This window comes from Hylobates moloch, unplaced genomic scaffold, assembly GCF_009828535.3.
Source record: "Hylobates moloch isolate HMO894 unplaced genomic scaffold, HMol_V3 SCAFFOLD_3, whole genome shotgun sequence".
Taxonomy (NCBI): Eukaryota; Metazoa; Chordata; class Mammalia; order Primates; family Hylobatidae; genus Hylobates; species Hylobates moloch.
In genome coordinates this window covers 141,762,609-141,781,779 of record NW_026652278.1, presented here as the reverse complement: position 1 = coordinate 141,781,779, position 19,171 = coordinate 141,762,609, and the positions used below count along the sequence as shown (strand labels likewise).

The following is a 19,171-nucleotide window of genomic DNA, read 5'->3' as shown; positions in this document are numbered from 1 at the left end:
TTGTTTTCTTCACCTTTGATAAAAATAATATCAGTAAATATGAAAGATAAAATGCTGGTTGAGTATCCCGTATCCAGAATGCTTGGGACCAGAAGTGTTTCAAATTTCAGGTTTTTAAAGATTTTGGAATATTTGTATTATATTTACTGGTTGAATATCTCTAATCTGAAACCCTGGAAATCAGAATGCTCCAATGAGCATTTTCTTTGAAGGTCATGTTGGTGCTCAAAAAGCTTCAGATTTTGGAGCATTTTGAATTTTGAATTTTTGGATAAGGCATACTCAACCTGTACCAGTATAACCAACTGACAAGTATTCAAGTTCTTTTTAATGTCCAAATTGCTATGGTTTGAATATCCAACCACTGAGACATGATTACTCTACAGCAGTTGACCTTAGCTCTGACTGCCTCGTCAGATAAAATTGTTGACTAGTCTTGGCATTGTCATTCACTAAACCATGTGAGGTAAGACACCACTGCTGCACCTTTACATCAGGATAATAATGATGTTTACCTGTAGGTATGTTGTGAGGAATAAATGGGACTTGATAAACCTAATGTATCCATTACTCTGAATCCATATTAAGTGTTTAATAATAGCTATTTTTTTCTTCTAAGTAATCTCTGGAAATTGAGTGCTTATATGTGCCACAGTGAATCTAGGACTCTTATCTCTGCCATCAGGTTCCTATCTACACTATTGCTGGATAGAGTTGTATCAGAGCTCTGGAGAATACCTCTTCCCATCTTACAAACAACTTTTCCAGGCAGTAGCTGTTTTTCTTTATCCTGTTGCCCGAAGTGTGTACATAGACCTCTCCTTTTCTCTTCTGTAGCCCTTGCAATGATAGAAGGGCATCACAATGCAGAAGAGGAAACAAAACAATACTAGATATTGCATCTCCTAGGATTCATAGGCCACACTCTTGAACAGGCAGTTTTTCTTGACTCTGTCTCCCTCTTTCCCCAGGCCTTCTCGCTTTGCCATGTTGCAGAAGCTAGTTCAGCTCTCCAACAGTGAGAGCTCTTTTGACCAGATTCTTTCTTGAGTTCAGGCTCACCTGCTTCCTCTCTTAGAGAAGAATCTTGGTTTTTCCTCAGTCCAGTGTTACCCTTTTTTCCTGCCTCAGGTTGAGTGACAACGGCACCAGCAAATTTTTTTAAGGAAACTCTTACCCTAATTTATCATATATGTTCTAGCATCTATAGACCTGGACTATGCAATAATAATATTTTTCAGTTTTCATATCCAAAGTGTTGTGTATTTAGTCTGGAACACACTATTTTTAGAGATTCTTCCATGATGTGTTTTACTTGTCATACTCTCAACTTTAGCTTTTTGAAAATGACCAGGTTAAAAGAAAGGCCTCAATATTTTCTGCTGTTACTCTTCTGTAGGTATCTTTTGAACATCATATTCTTACCTGTATAAAGCACAGGCATATACATACATATAACAAGAAATAATAATTTTTGAGCTGTTTGTGAAACTAAAGGAACTATCATTGGTGGGATAAAGGAAGACCACTTAAAAGTGAATCGATGAGATTTTGTTTGCAAATTGTTAAGTGATGCTGCACCAGGTTAAAAAAACAGCTATTTTACTTGGATGTTTACTATTACTATATTTCTATTAAAGCTAGCAAGCTAGAAAAAGCAAAAGGTTTATATGTAGGTAAAACTGTTGCAGGCATTGTTGATCAAATTAAATCCAAACTGGAAGAGTGTGTTTTCATTATCTTCTCAGTATGTTCTTGTAAAATATATTTTGAAAACCAGATCTTTTAATGCATTCAAAATCTCTTCAAAGAAAATATCTGAATATATCCCTCATAGATATATCAAGCCTTTACTTAAGCTTTCAGTTTATGGTATCTTCTGGTTATCTTAACTATAGACCAGATTATGTACTAATGTAAAGCCTTCCTTTTCTTAATGGATTTTAAAATAAAGATCAATAAGAAACTAAGCTAATTAAAAATCTTTACAGTGTATTTTATACAACATTTGTTTATAATTAAGACTTTTCTCATGTACAGTGAGAATATTGGCTATTGTTGTTTCTGGTTTATTAATAAAAATTAAAGCACTGAATATAAGATCACGTATTTTATAATACGAAGTATTTTATTTTGCAAAGCAAGTATTTTACCATACAAAGCAAAATGGAAATACTTGAGTTGATAAAAATAATTTCCTTCTACTTACCTTTTTATATTAGTGCTGTTTAAATATGGTCTGCTGACCAAATTACTTCTTAGTAATCCAGAAAGAGCTGAGTACAGAGATTGAATATTTAAAAAGTTTTATAGCTTGAATATCTGGCAATGTCATCAAAGGCATCAGTGCTAAATTTAAAAAGGTTAAAAAAAACCAAAACTGGCCCTTCACTGCAGGTAGTTTGAGAAACAGTATTTATAACCCAGTTAATATTCAGGTGTGTTGTTTTGAAATGGTCTGTGTTGGCAACATATTTGAATATGAATTAAAGAAATTATAGCATTATAACAATCATCAGCTGAGAAATACAAATCTAGTTAATATTTTATATGTTAAATGATTTATATAAACCTTTGAGGAATAATTCCTTTATGAAGGTAATTGGTAAAAAAATGTATGTTACCCAAGGAAAATATAAACATGTATTAGGATATTTAAAAAGAGAAGGCTCTTTATTACATGTCTTATTCTGTTATTCCTGTTATTCCTATCTTTGCTTAAAAAATGCATTTATTTGAGCTTGTTCTCTTAGTTTTTGGCCTCTTTTATTTTCTACATTTTATTTTTTCTATCCTTTTCTTCTTGGTGAACAGGTACTTAGCCTTTAATTCCTCTGTGAAACTCTCCGTTTTTTGTTTTTTTTTTTTGAGACAAAGTCTCACTCTGTTGCCCAGGCTGGTGTGCAGTGGTGTGATCTCGGCTCACTGCAACCTCCACCTGCTGGGTTCAAGCACTTCTCTGCCTCAGCCTTCTGAGTAGCTGGGATTACAGACGCCTGCCACCACGCCCGGCTAATTTTTGTATTTTTAGTAGAGATGGGGTTTCACCATCTTGACCAGGCTGGTCTTGAACTCCTGACCTCGTGATCCACCCGTCTTGGCCTCTCAAAGTGTTGGGATTACAGGTGTGAGCCACTGCTCCCGGCCTTCTTCTTTTTCTTTTTTTTTTTCTTCTTCTTACTTTTTTGAGGCAGGATCTCTTCTGTCACCTGGGCTGGAGTAGAGTGGTGCAATCTTGGCTCACTACAGCCTCAACTTCCTGGGCTCAAGCATTCCTCCCACCGCAGCCTCCCAAGTAGCTGGGACTACAGATGTGTGCCACCATGCCCGGCTAAGTTTTGTATTTTTTTTCTAGAGATGGGGCTTTGCCATCTCTACAGTCTGGTCTGGAACTCCTGAGTGCAAGGTATTCATTTGCCTGCCTCACCTCCCAAAGTGCTGGGATTACAGACATGAGCCACTGTGCCCAGCCTCTCCCTGATTCCTAATAGTTCCTTCTTTTTCTCTCTGTCTATAACTGTCTATAACATACTGTCTATAACTCTTTGAGCAGTTATCTCATAGTTTATTTCCATCTCGTATTGTATTTATTTTACTAAACTACAGTGAGATGCTGGAAGACAGGGACTATTTGTTATGTATTTTGATAACATCACAATTAAGCCTACAATAAATGTTAGGTGTTACCTTTATATGACTGGCAATGTTTTAATCATTTTATGTCTATTCTTGATCCTCCTGAAAAGCATACCACGTCATCTCCTTTTTTATATGAGGAAACCGAGGCACAGTGTTTCAAATAACTTGCTTAAGCATGAATGTGTCAAAACCAAGAGTTAAAACTCAAGTCATCTAGCTCTAGAGTTGGTGCGCTTAACTACATTGTTAATTACGATTTTTATACATAATTGCTTTTTTCTTTCTGATTTTCATGCTTGTTCTTGAGCTGCTTTTATTTGAAATTTGTTTTTGTTTTTGAGACAGGGTCTCACTCTGTCACACAGGCAGGAATGCAGTGGCCTGATTATGGCTCACTGCAGCGTAACCTCCTGGGCTCAAGTGATCCTCCCACCTCATCGTCCCAAGTAGCTAGGACTACAGGTCCATGCCACCATGCCCAGCTGATTTTTCTAATTTTTGTAGAGATAGGACTTTGCCATGTTGCCCAGGCTGGCTTTGAACTCTCCTGGCCTCGAGATTTGCTGGCCTCAACCCCCCTAAGTGCTGGGATTAAAGGTGTGAGCCACCATGTCTGGCCTTGATATTTAAGTGTAAGATTTACCTATTTGTATTAGCAAATATATTTATTCATAAGTAGGAGACCTTGCTAATACAACTAAAAGACCCTAGTTTTTTTATGCTTTTAAAAATCCATTGGTTAAGTAGAGTTAAAAGATGATAGGATTTGCTTAAGATCATCTAACTCTTTTGCAGATTAGCAAAAAGTAAAGTTTAAGAAATTAAAGCTTCTTAATTTTACCCCTCTGTGTGTAACCATTTATACATAATATTTTGTGAAGATATACAGTCATCCTTCTGGATCCATGGGGAATTGGTTCCAGGACTAACTGCAGATCAAAAATTGGTCAAGGTCTGGCACAGTGGCTCACACTTATAATCTAAGCACTTTGGGAGGCTGAGGCAGGAGGATCACTTGAGGCCAGGAGTTTGAGACCAGCCGGGCCAACATTGAGAGACACTGTCTCTACAGAAAAATATTAGCTGGGCATGGTGATGTGTGCATGTAGTCCCAGTTACTCATGAGGCTGAAATGGGAGGGTTGTGTGAACCTGGGAGATGGAGGTCACTGCACTTCAGCCTAGGTGACAGAGTGAGATTCTGATTCAAAAACAAAACAAAACAGAAAATTTGGTTGAATCTGTGGATGTAGAACCTGAGGATACAGAGAGCTGATTGTTATGTTTGTCTCATACTATAGTTTTAAAATATAATTCTTTGGTTTCAACCCTATCCTTTGCTTACATTTTATGTTATTACTATTTTCTTGAACACAGATAGCGGCCATAGTTTATTTTCCAAACAGATGTATGATGTATGTTTGCATTGTTGAAGGATTCACTTTGTCTTTTTGGAAGATGCTTAGGTATTTGTGGGTTTTATTGTTAATAAGTACTCTAAAGAAATAATGAAAACAAAATATTATGTGTGGTATTGGCACACAAGTAGAAACTATAGCCTTCTTATTAGTGTTGGCTTGTTTTTACAAATATTATATATACTTCTCTCAAGAGTTCACAGAAAAAAAAAGCATTTTGAAAGAAGTTTTTTTATTACCAAAAGTGTAAAGCAAAAGAATAGAAGAACCTATATTAATCTTCAAATTATTTAAAAATATTGTCTGAGGACTATAGTTTGTAAAGATAAGAACCCAACAGGTTGTATCCAGTCTATTAAAACAAGAAGAAATGGAAGAGATACTTTGATAAGTGTTCTGCCTGTTTTAACCTTGAATGCTGTTATGGGGGGAAGGAAGGAGGGGGATGCTGCTCTGTCTGTTTCATTGGCTTAGGCTTTTTCATGCTGAGAGAAATCAATACTTTGAGTCGTTGCATGACAGAGGAATCACTTCAGAATTAAAAGTGGCTGTCACACATTGTCATTAGTTGACTTTTGTTTGCTGTTGAGATTTTTAAGCTTTCATTTTTCTGTCTTTTCTAGGAGTCTTTCTGAGTTTCTGTAGATAGCTTTTTTTTTTTTTTTTTTTTTTTTAAGATCACACTTTAAGGTAAGGGATCAAGTACAAAGACCTCCAAAAGTGAAATACTGAGAAACTTCTTCATTTATTGTCCCTGAAGTGATTTCACTTTTAAATTGTTTTCAGTGAGACAAGTAATTTATAGTGTAAGTGATTTTGAGACAAATTGAGAAGTAAAGTACTATACTTAAAATGTGTTTAGCAGACGCAATGCTTGGTTAACTAAAAATGTAATAATCTGTTTGTAGCCATGTAAAAGAAAGAAGGTCCTGACATGGAATGATGTACAGTTTGATTCCATTATATAGGAATGGCATCTTACTCTAAACAGTGACTACCTCTGTAGAAAGCAACTGACCAAACAGGGAGGACGTAGAAGACAGAAATTTCTTTTTCTTTTTTGTGTCGTTGTTCTTTGATTTTTTTTTTTTTTTTTTTGAGACGGAGTCTCGCTCTGTCGCCCAGGCTGGAGTGCAGTGGCGCAATCTCGGCTCACTGCAAGCTCCGCCTCCCGGGTTCACGCCATTCTCCTGCCTCAGCCTCTCCGAGCAGCTGGGACTACAGGCGCCCGCCACCACGCCCGGCTAATTTTTTTTTTTTGTATTTTTAGTAGAGACGGGGTTTCACCGTGGTCAGGATCTCCTGACCTCGTGATCCGCCCGCCTCGGCCTCCCAAAGTGCTGGGATTACAAGCGTGAGCCACCACGCCCGGCCCTTTGATTTGTTTTTAAAAGCAAGTATATGTTTCTTTTAAAAGTCTTTAAAAGAGATTTTAAATACAAAACTTGTGAGACCAACACAAATTGTTTAATTAACATTAAACATTATTAATTTAGGAAAAGGGCTTGCTATTTTAGCATTAAAATTGTGTGTAGTTTATTTTTATTTCAAAACTTAACAAGATCTTAATTGCAAACTTAATAAAAATTTGCTTTTTGTAACCTATTTCTTAAAAAACCTATTACTCTGAAAACCTAACTTTAGAAACAATGTATGTTTAACATCATTAATTTAATTTTTTTGTGATACTGAAACAAAGAGTTTGCGAGAAGTCTTCTAGCCTTCCAATCACAACCCCTTTCTGCCCTGTTAAGGTAACCACTGTTCTGAATTTTATGGCTGACATTTGCTTTTGTTTTATACTTTCAAAACTTAAGTATGTTTCTTTTAGCACTGTAATTTCTTGCCCAATTTTTGACCCTTATATAAATGGAATCATAAAACATGTCTTCTATTCTGGAAATTTTATTTCAACATTATGTTTCCAACATTTAATTATTTTCTTACGTTTTTCAACTCCACTTTCATTACTACATAGTATTCCATTATGTATAGACTGCTGGCTGTTCATTACCTCTTTCTACTGTTGATAGGTAATTGAATTATTTCCAATTTTTAGCTATTCCGAATATGTAGACCAGTAGTTTTTAAATAATCTCTTCTGTTTGTTCGGTTGTTTTCAGTGTTTAGCTATTATGAATAATGCACTTTCAATATTTTATATGTTTGGCGCACATCCTCATGCATTTCTGTATGGTGGAATTACTTGATTACAAAATGTTCATATTTGAATTTTAATAGATATTGTCACACTATCTTGCAAAAGTGTGTACCACTCCCAGCCTCAGTGTAGAGTTGTTCTCATTATTCAGCATTCTCATCAACAGTTGACTGGTGATTTTTATTTTGGCATTCTGATGTACTTTTATTTTGAATTTTTAAAAGAATTATGTCTATTCTCCTGCTTGTTATATATTATCTATTTTTTACTTTTGTGAAGTACATGTTGCTCACTTACCCAGTTTCTTATTGGTTATCTGTCTCTTCCTCATTGATTTGTAGAAGGTATTTACCTATTTGCTATATGAGTCTGTTTTTTGGTATGAGTATTTTAACTGCTTTCTTCATCTATACCTTGTCCATCCACTTTTTAAAAACTTCTTGCTGGGCGTGGTGGCTCATGCCTGTAATCCCAGCACTTTGGGAGGCTGAGGTGAGTGGATTGCTTGCGCTCAGGAGTTCGAGACCAGCCTGGGCAACATAGTGAGACCTCAGCTGTACAATAAATAGAAAAAATTAGCTGGGTATGGTGGTGCGTGCCTCTAGTCCCAGCTACTTGGGGGGACTGAAGTGGCAGGATCACTTGAGCCCAAGAGATTGAGGTTGCAGTGAGCCAAGATCACACCATTGCACTCCAGCCTAGACAATAGAGTGAAATCTTGCCTGAAAAAACAAACAAACAAACACTTCTTAAATAAACTTTATTGAAGTATAGTTTGCATGTAATAAAATTTTAAGTATACAATTTGAGGAGTTTTGATAAAGGTGTATATCTGTGGTTTTACCATTATAATAAAGATATAGGAAATTTCGGTCATCCTAGAGAATTCCCCTGTGATCCACTGTGCTCAATTCCTCTCCATATACTCATATCCAATCCCAGACAACCAGTGATCTGATTTCTGTTATTATAGATAGTTTTATCTGCTATAAAATTTTATATACATGGAATCAAATAGTAGGTACTCTGGATTATTTTGGTCAGCATAAACTTTTTGATGTTCATTCACATTGTTGTCTGTATTATTGGTTTGTTTTTTTAAATACTAAGTTGAATTATTTTGTTTATCCATTCAGCTGTAGGCAGACATTGGGTTGTTTTCAGTGTCTGACTTTTATGACTAAATGCACCATGGGCATTTTCATACAAGTTATTTTTGTAGAAATACGCTCTTATTCCTTTTGCGGAAATATCTAGGGGTAGGATTGCTGCATGCTACTGTAAGTGTATGTTTAAGCTTACAAGAAATTGACAAACTATTTTCCAAAGTAGTTGATGACTTCACAATTCAACCACCAAGGTAGGTATGAGAGTTCCAGTTGTTCCATGTCTTTGTCAGTGCTTGGTATTGTAGCTCTTTTAAATTTCAGCCGGTCTAGTGGGTGTATAGTGATAGCTTATTGTGATTTTTATTTGCATTTCTGTACTGACTAAGCATCTTCTCATGTGCTTATTAGCCATTTGTATATCTTTTGTGAAATGCCTGTTCAAATCCTGTGCTAATTATTTTTAATTAGGTTGTTTGTCTTATTGAGTTGTATGAATTCTTTATATATTCTGTAAAGAATTCATTTGTCACTTACGTGTATGTTAAATTTTTTTTCACAATTTGTGGCTTACCTTTCATTTTATAAATGGTTCTTTTAAAGAGCAGGTGTTGGGCCAGGCATGGTGGCTCACGCCTGTAATCCCAGCACTTTGGGAGGCCGAGGCGGGCGGATTATGAGGTCAAGAGATCGAGACCATCCTGGCTAACGTGGTGAAACCCTGCCTCTACTAAAAAATTACAAAAAATTAGCTGGGCGTGGTGGCGGGCGCCTGTGGTGCTAGCTACTCAGGAGGCTGAGGCAGGAGAATAGCGTGAACCTGGGAGGTGGAGCTTACAGTGAGCTGAGATCGAGCCACTGCACTCCAGCCTGGGCGACAGAGTGAGACTCTGTCTTAAAAAAAAAAAAAAAAAAAAAGACCAGGTGTTTTAAATTTTGTTAAAGTTTATTTTGTCAGTTTTTAAATTCTTGTGATTTTCTTCCATGCTTTCTGTTATGCTGTCCAATCTAACAACACTGCCTATCCCAAAGTTATAAAAAAAATTCTGCTGTTGTGTTTTGGAAATGTTATAGTTTTAACTTCTAGATTTATATCCTTGACCCAGTTTGCATTAAGTATTTTTTGTATGATATTAGGTTAAAGAAAATATTCTTTTTTTTTTTTTCTCATGTGGATAGCCAGGTATTTCAGTACCAGTTGTTTCTTCATTTTGTCATCTCTGGTTATTACCAGTGCTCTTCATTTCTAATTTTATAGTATGGTGGGAAGGGTGTAAAGTCTTACAACTTTGTTTTCCAAAGTTACTTTGCTGTTATTACCTTCTTTTTTTTTTTTTTGAGATGGAGTCTCGCTCTATCGCCAGTCTGGAGTGCACTGGTGTGATCTTGGCTCACTGCAACCTCCAACTCCCTGGTTCAAACGATTCTCCTGCCTCAGCCTTCTGAGTACCTGGGATTACAGGCATGTGCCACCATGCCAAGCTACTTTTTTTGTATTTTTAGTAGAGATGGGGTTTCACCTTGTTTTCTAGGATGATCTCGATCTCCTGACCCTGTGATCTACCTGCCTCGGCCTCCCAAAGTTCTGGGATTACAGGCATGAGCCACCACGCCCAGCCTACCTTCTGTTTTTATATATGTTTTAGAATCAGCTTTTCAGTTTTATAAAAATTGCTAAAAATTTTTATTGTGTTGAATATATAAAATCAATTTTTAAAATGTTGAATCTTTAAATCTATAAACTGTATATTTTGTATATATAAATTGTATATTTCTTCATTTATCTAGCTTCTTAATTTCTCTTAACAATATTTTATAGTTTTATTTTTTATGAGATCTTTATAAATTTTAAAATATAGCTAAGTATTTCATGTTTTTCATGCTATTGTAAATTTTTTTTCATTATTATTTCTTCTTCTTTTTGGCTCTGTCACCCAGGCTGGAGTGCAGTGGCACAATCTCGGCTTGCTGCAACCTCTGCCTCCTGGGCTCAAGCCATCTTCCCACCTCAGCCTCCCAAGTAGCTAGGACTAAAGGTGCATGCCACCACACCTGGCTAAGTTTTGTATTTTTGTAGCTATGGGGTTTCACCATGTTGACCATGCTGGTCTTCAACTCCTATGCTCAAGCGATCCTCCCGTCACAGCCTCCCTAAGTGCTGAAATTACAGATGTGAGGCATCTTGCCCGGCCTCCGTATTATTTCCTCTTAAAAGTTTGGTGGAATTCACTGATATAACCATGTGGGCCTGAGATTTCTTTATGGTAAAGTAGTTGAGTTGAATTTCTTTAATAGAGAATATATCTATTAACATTTTCCATTTCTTTTTTTTTAAAATCTTTTAGGACTTTTAAAAAGTATTTATTTATTTATTTATTTATTTATTTATTATACTTTAAGTTCTGGGATACATGTGCAGAATGTGCAGGTTTGTTACATAGTTATACATGTTCCATGGTGGTTTGCTGCACCCATCAACCTGTCATCTACATTAGGTATTTCTCTTAATGCTATCCCTCCCCTTGCCCTCCATTCCCGGACATGCCCTGGTGTATGATGTTCCCCTCTCCGTGCCCTTGTGTTCTTATTGTTCAACTCCCACTTATGAGTGAGAACATGCAGTGTTTGGTTTTCTGTTCTGGTGTTAGTTTGCTGATAATGATGGTTTCCAGCTTCATCCACGTCCCTGCAAAGGACATGAACTCATTCTTTTTTATGGCTGCACAGTATTCCATGGAGTATATGTGTCACATTTTCTTTATCCAGTCTAACATTGATGGACATTTGGGTTGGTTCCAAGTCTTTGCTGTTGTGAATAGTGCCGCAATAAATATACCTGTGTATGTGTCTTTATAGTAGAATGATTTATAATCCTTTGGGTGTATACCCAGTAATGGGATTGCTGGGTCAAATGGTATTTCTAGTTCTAGATCCTTGAGAAATTGCCACACTGTTTTCCACAATACTTGAATACTTGAACTAATTTATACTCCCTCCAACAGTGTAAAAGCGTTCCTATTTCTCCACGTCCTTTCCAGCATCTGTTGTTTCCTGATTTTTTAATGATCACCATTCTAACTGGCATGAGATGGTATCTCATTGTGGTTTTGATTTGGATTTCTCTAATGACCAGTGATGATGAGCTTTTTTTCATATGTTTGTTGGCTGCATAAATGTCTTCTTTTGAAAAGTGTCTGTTCATATCCTTCACCCACTTTTTGATGGGATTGTTTCTTTCTTGTAAATTAGTTTAAGTTCCTTGTAGATTCTGGAAATTAGCCCTTTGTCAGATGGATAGATTGGAAAAATTTTCTCTCATTCTGTAGGTTGCCTGTTTACCCTGATGATAGTTTCTTTTGCTGTGCAGAAGCTCTTTAGTTTAATTAGATCTCATTTGTCAATTTTGACTTTTGTTGCCATTGCTTTTGGTGTTTTAGTCATGAAGTCTTTGCCCATGCCTATGTCCTGAATGATATTGCTTAGGTTTTCATCTAGGGTTTTTATGGTTTTAGGTCTTACGTTTAAATCTTTAATCCATCTTGGATTGATTTTTGTATAAGGTGTAAGGAAGGGGTCCAGTTTCAGTTTTCTGCATATGGCTAGCCAGTTTTCCCAACACCATTTATTAAATAGAGAATCCTTTCCCCATTTCTTGTTTTTGTCAGGTTTGTCAAAGATGAGATGGTTGTAGACGTATGGTGTTATTTCTGAGGCCTCTGTTCTGTTGCACTGGTCTTACCTATCTGTTTTGGTACCAGTACCATGCTGTTTGGTTACTGTAGCCTTTTAGTATAGTTTGAAGTCAAGTAGCGTGATGCCTCCAGCTTTGTTCTTTTTGCTTAGGATTGTCTTGGTTATATGGGCTCTTTTTTAGTTCCATATGAAATTTAAAGTAGTTTTTTCTAATTCTGTGAAGAAAGTCATTGGTAGGTTGGTGGGGATAGCGTTGAATCTATAAATTAATTTGGGTAGTATGGCCATTTTCATGATATTGATTCTTCCTATCCATGAGCATGGAATGTTTTTCCATTTGTTTGTGTCCTCTCTGACTTTCATAGTAAAATTAGGTAGAGCCATGACATCTGGAAGGAAAAATTAAATATTGTCTCTATTCATTTACATTTAAAGAACTAAAATGGCGGCTTTGTCTATTTACTGTGAGTGACTGAATTTCTTCCGTGGAGGTTTATTTATCCTATATTGAGTTTCTTCATTCTTTGGTTATAAATCTTAGGTTTCTTTAGCAATAATCGCATAAAATAGAATTGTTCCCCAAATGCTTATTTTTTTCTTTTCATAGTCAAATATTTTGTGGCCATGTTATGATGTTATATTATCTAATTTATATAGTGCTTGCAATAGGAACACAGAAAAGTTGATATAAAACATAAAAAATTCTGCCTTAAAGCTGAATGAAAGTTTTACATCTGACCGTTTATGTTACTGATAAATAGCAATATTTGTTAAGGTCTCTTGTACCTCCACTCAACCTCCAAATACAGGTATACGTACATACACAAATATGTGTACTGCAAATAAATAATATGTATTTGATTCTAAAGTAAATATTTCTTATCTCCTCATGACTGAATATTTCATACATAGAATTTATTATTGGTTTTTAAATAAGTACATCTTCAAATTACATTATAAGGACATTTAAAAAATAATTACAAGTTCATTATATCTTAATGAAACATTCTTGTTTGGTTTTCTTTTATCATGTTTTTAGGTCAGATGTGACCCTAATGTTCCACAAAGAGACAGAGATTGATAATCAGGAAAGAATAGCCCTTACTGTGATTTATATCTATAGATTTTATGTCAGATATGAAAAGTTGCTGTTCAAATTGTAAAGAAGGATCCATTAAAGAACACTTTAAACCATTTTACCATTTAGCTTACCTTGAGCCCTTGTTTTTAGAATTATGCCTTTTAGAACAAACTTTAATAGCTTATCAAATGTTTACAAAATACAATTTGATGTTAAATTAGTGTAATAATAAGAGATAGAAATGATAGGCTATTTAATAATGTGTTTTTGGTTACTTTTAATGCTGTTTAATATGAAGGTATGTGGTGTTTCATAGCATTTCAGAAACCAGTGATTTTCTAAATCTCATCAGTAGATTTGAATTTCCTCTTAGATAAAGTTAGACAAGGACAGATACGGATATAGTAGAGAATGTTGGAAGTTTACGGTTCTGTGAATGTCTATCATTTCGTACTATTTGTTTTAATGTATGGTTGGGTTAGATATGAAATAACCTATAGAATGTTTCTCAGTTCTTCAATGAATATATAAAAATACAACATATCAGTCGACATTTTTGTTACAATGAAATAATTTCCTAGTTATCTTCACTTAAACTGCTGCCCTTTCATACATTTCTTAATCATTTTCTTTTATTTGCTCAAATCATATTTTTGACAAAGTGAACTCTTCTGTGGTTTGTTTGGGTCAATCTTTTTTAAAAATATAGTATATGAAATTTGCTTTTAATTTCTTATCAGTTATTCTAGTTCTTAGTAGGATTTATTTTCTCTACATCAGTGTTTAGATTAAATAAACAGTTTGCCTTTACCAGTGAACATATCTCAGAGGTTGAATTCAGGTACTCTCAAGTACCCTCACAGAGGTTGCCCAGAATATTCAGATTGACGCAATCTTAGATCTAATATAATCTGCTAATTTTGCAGATGAGGACATTTAGACCTATAGAGGTAAATGAGTGAATTGATCAAGACTGACAGGAGATATTAGCAAGGGTGATACCATAACCTGGTTACGGTATCTTGTAGTCATTCGTATAAGTATACTATGATTCCTGTGACTTTTTTCTATACTCATTCTGCATTCCAGAATTTATTCAGTCTATTACTCGTTCTACCTGTATTTTGTACTTGGGTCAAACTCTCTTGCTTTGTCCCTCCCTGAAATTGATGAATGTTTTTCTGCCTTGCCTTTGCTTTAAAGGTTTCCTTTATTCCCACCCAAGACTAACTTCTAAAATTCCTGTTTATAAAATTCAGCTTTTCATCTCCCTAGCATAGTTTTTTGCACAGACTAAGATATTTGATTCCTGGCCAGGCGCGGTGGCTCACGCCTGTAATCCCAGCACTTTTGGAGGCTGAGGCAGGTGGATTGCTGGAGCTCAGGAATTAGAGACCAGCCTGGGCAATGTGGTGAAACCCCATCTCTACTAAAATACAAAAAAATTAGCTGGGCGTGGCGGCGTGCACCTGTAGTCCCAGCTACTCGGGAGGTCGAGGCAGGAGAATTGCTTGAACCTGGGAGGCGGAGGTTGCAGTGAGCCAAGAAGATCGCGCCACTGCACTCCAGCCTGGGCGACAGAGCAAGACTGCCTCAAAAAAAAAAAAAAAAAAAAAATATATATATATATATATATACACACACACACACACACACATATATACACACATACATATATATATATATTTGATTCCTTATGCATGTACATATACACCATGCAAAGGATGAATTGCTTTTGGTGTAAGGAACAAAAAAAAAAAAATTTTTTTTGGAGGTTTCTACTGGTTTACAATGAGCAGGAGTTTATTGGCTCTTAAAAAAATCTTTAAAAAGTCTCATAGGGGTTGACTGGTCTTGAGAATTTGATTGATCTGGAAGTTCATGATTCTGGAACGAGCTCTATTTTTCTACAATTTTCATAGTTCTGTCATTTTGGCCGTATCTTCAGGCCAGCTTCCCTCATGGTACAGAGAGCGTCCAATACTCCTAGAATTTGCTGCTTCTTTTACACCCTGAGAGGAAGGAGGGAACCAACTGTCCAACAAAATCTTGAACTTTGCCCTACCTGTACCAGTTACATCAAGTGTCCTTCCCTAATCCAGTTTGCCAATGTGGGTGTGATTATTACCTGGTTGGTTCGGGACAATCGGGACTCCTGTTTGTTGCTGGGGTGGTGGTGGGAGTAGTGCGTGGCAGCAATCTATCGAAACTGGTATACTGTGGGAGAGGCAAGCATCCACAATGTATATTCCATATGTAAACTAGTGACATTTATTCCAACATCGGAAGTTTATGTTACTTATCTATCAAAGGATATGTGTGTGGCGGTGGGGGAGAGGACTCCAGTAGACACTGAATAGAACAAAGCACCAAGTTTACATCCATCTTTGTTTTCTTATTTTAAACAATGCCTTAACTACAGTATCATAAACATGACACCACAAGTATCTGAATTCCAAAAGAAGAGAAATAAGCATTTTGGAAACTAGCAATTATAGTGTATCTGATTACTGACAAATAATTCTAAGGCAAACGTTTTTTTGGTAAAATTGATGATATCTAAGACAGTACTTTTCAGACTTTGATGTATATAAATTGCCTGGGAATTAAAATTCAAACACAAAGTGAATAGATTTGGGGTGGGGCCTGAGACTCTGCATTTTAAATAAGATCCCAGGCAATCCCAGAGCTCTTCCTACATTTTGCTAGGACTTAGAAGACCAAACAGTTTCATGTTCTAAAGGTATTTAGAACTAGCTCAATTTACTATTGTAAGCTGCTATTGTCTCTTTTCTGGCCCTGTGCAGTGGCCTCATAACTGCCAACTTCACTTCTCTTGTCCCACTACAATCCATTCTCTAAATAGCAGCTATATGATCATTTTAATATGTAAATTTATCACTTCCCTGCATAAAACTTTCCACTGGGATTCCATTACATTTGAATAAAATCTAAACTCCTTACCATAATACTAATGATGTAGCCCTAGCCTGCCTTTTGAAAATTATTTCTTACCATTATTCTCCTTATTCACTATGTCTCAAGTCCTTTGCAACTTCACTTCATGCTGTTTGTTGTGCTGGGCCCCTGCTTCTTACAAGACTGTCTTTGTCTCATTATGCAGGTCTCTACTTGAATGTTTACCACTTCTGAGTGTATCTCATGATTGACTTCACAGAAGTAAATTCTTGTGCTATGTTTTATTGAGACAGCAGATCACTAAATCTCAGTTAGGTGAATGAGGAATGTAAAAGTAGATTTAAAATTTTGGTTGTTTTGATTTAGGGTAAAGATTATTTCATAATGGATTTTAAAGGTTTTTTTCACATTTTTTATAGTATTATTTTTTTTTCTCTCCAAGTCACTGTGTGCCCAGTATTCTGCAGACAAACGAGAAGATGAGAAGATGTGTGATCATTTGATAAGAGCAGCAAAATATCGTGACCACGTGACAGCAACTCAACTAATCCAGAAAATTATCAACATTCTCACAGACAAGCATGGAGCCTGGGGAAATTCTGCAGTGAGGTAAAGGGATACCTTTAGGATTTGGCCACTGATTTTCTGTAGATGGCTTAGGTTTAGATAAATGACTTTGGATATGATCAAAGCCAGATGAAGAAGAGAGTAATTTAATTTTGTCTTTCATCATCTCTATGAATTTAAAGCCAAAGGGAAGGAGAAAATCAGTATGGGTACAATTATGGATCTTTATAGATCCATATTTATCCAATCAATATGTGTACAATTATGGATCTTTGTAGATCAGTTTCCTCAACTACTTCCAAAATAATATTTGCTTTATCTACTTATTCCTTTTGAAAGGAATTATTAAGGGAATCAGTTAAACTGTCTTACTATCTACACTTTTAGCCAAATTTTTACGTATATAACATTTTATTTTAAAAAACTATGCTCTTTTTATATTTTTTAGTTATTTGAAAGTAACCATATTTTCAAAGTGTAAATTTGAAAATACAATAAAATGATTTTTTTTTGTTATGTTGCAGATTTTAGGACTGTGATGATAAACTTGGTTAAATGCCTTCTTTAAAATTTTACTTAATGTCTCTACCTTCTTTTAAGATAGCCAAACTGGACGTGCAGTTGTTGATTTTACTTTATAGAAACAAAATAATTAAATTGCCTTTAAGACGAAGGAACTTGGACAAATTATATATCCTCCATGAAATATTTTATGCTACAAATTTCAGGAACATGTGTTGACTCTTTTAAGTAAAGTTAATGACAAAAAGTTTTTATTTTGCTGTTAGAAAACATTATATTTTAATTTCTAATTTTTGCCCAACTTTTTCTAGAAGACAATAAAAACAAAAATAGTAAATTACTTGTATGTTATGTAAGAGTGTAATTTGCCTCCATTTGTGTTTTAATCAACTTATATGTCTGTCGGACATCAAAATCCAGTGTTAGAAATTTTCCAGTATAAAGAAAAAAATTTTAACTTTTAGAAAAGTAAACTTAAAAAATTTGCATTGAAAGCTACTTGTATAAAGTATTCACTAATATAGAATAAATGTAGCATGTGATATTTATTACAAAGAATATTTGCATATAATGAATTATATTTCTGAGTACCTAAGTTTTGATATTCAGAGAAAGAAAGGCAAGTCAAGGTCTTGAGATCAAAAGGACAGCCAACAGGAACCATGTTTGTTTGTTTGTTTTAATCTTATTTCAGTTGATCTGCCGGTGCAAGAGTGGTTATGGAAATAACATGTATTCATGGGTCAGTGATCTCTGGTGCCTTATCTTGCAACATCTAAAAGCCCATGGCGAAGAGAATGGAGGAGTGTTGTATTGAGGGTTTTAGAGTTTCAAAGTGCTTTATTATTACAGATTTGATATCATTTTGACATCAGATACTGAATAAATTAGGATATTACTCTGATGCATAGTGCCTGACACGTAGTAGGAACTCAGTGTGCATTTGTTGAATCTTTTAAAAAAGTTATTCTTTTCACCCAAAAGGTTTTGCAGTTTTAAAATAAAAATATTTAGATAACTTATGTCAAGCGTTTCGTGGGTTATTTTGATGGGATCAAAATTCTTTCTGTTGATAGCTGTACCTTTGTATAGCATAGTATACATGTGGTATCAAAAGGAAAACATGGTTTTCCTGAAGTGATTTTGGTGTAGTAAAATATCTTGGAGAGCTAAATGGACCATGAAATGTATTTATCTAGAAATAATTAGTGTTTTGGTAATAGAGTTGTTCTAAGGCATCAACTCTATTATTCATTAAGCCAGAAACAACTGAAATAAATTTTGAAATTTTAATATTTCTGCAAGTCCACAGAACAAAATATCTTTTACTTTTTCCTCTCAAATTAAAATAGCTGTCAAATTATTAGCTTTCTAATGTGTACATTTTAAATTCAGAACAACAAGAAAGGATGTACCATCACAAAGAAAATGGACATGATTAAATTAATATTTTCCTCTATAAATCTCATCTTACATTAAAAAACAATATGTAACAAAGCACATTGCCTGTATGTTGATATTTCTTTGTCATTATATTTAGTTCTGTATCATATTCAACTGTTAACTTATTTAGAACACCTGGTTTCTCCCTAATGCACTTTTAAAAATTACCTTTAAATAGTCCTTTTCAATATTAATTCCCAATAATGTGAAGTGTGGATCTTAATGCTCCTTTTAAGGTCCGTGTAAGAAAATGTAGCTGACAAAAATGTATGCTGGCTCACCATTCTTTTTGACAGTGGTTAACTATTCTCTGTTTCCCTTGTATGAGGCTTGCATAATCAGCTTGTAAATTATGGACATGGCTGTAATAAATGGGAATAACACAGTGTACTTTGTTCTTCACTTAGCATAATTCTAGAAAACATAAATGGCGTTAGAGAGAAATCAGAGTCATACTGTAGCTATAATGCATTTAACTATCCTAAGCCTGTTAAAAGAAATATGCACAATGAGCAAAATTCTAGTGAAGAGGATTAAATTAAGTATAATTTCTTTGCATTTTATCTAAAGAATTATAGTAGCATTTTGTCTTTTAACTCAATCATATTAGAATATTTAGAAAT

The 19,171-nt window shown here is 35.0% G+C and overlaps 1 protein-coding gene across 4 annotated transcripts in view; it reads left to right on the top strand.

Annotated features, from left to right (window-relative positions):
- LRBA (LPS responsive beige-like anchor protein) overlaps positions 1–19,171 on the top strand; it is a 793,918-nt gene that overhangs the window by 341,589 nt on the left and 433,158 nt on the right. For all 4 annotated transcript variants that reach the window (XM_032148169.2, XM_032148179.2, XM_032148174.2 and 1 more), the window contains one exon: positions 16,459–16,625. In XM_032148169.2, coding sequence (XP_032004060.1) covers positions 16,459–16,625 — 167 coding nt within the window. The remainder of the gene's footprint in view (positions 1–16,458; positions 16,626–19,171) is intronic.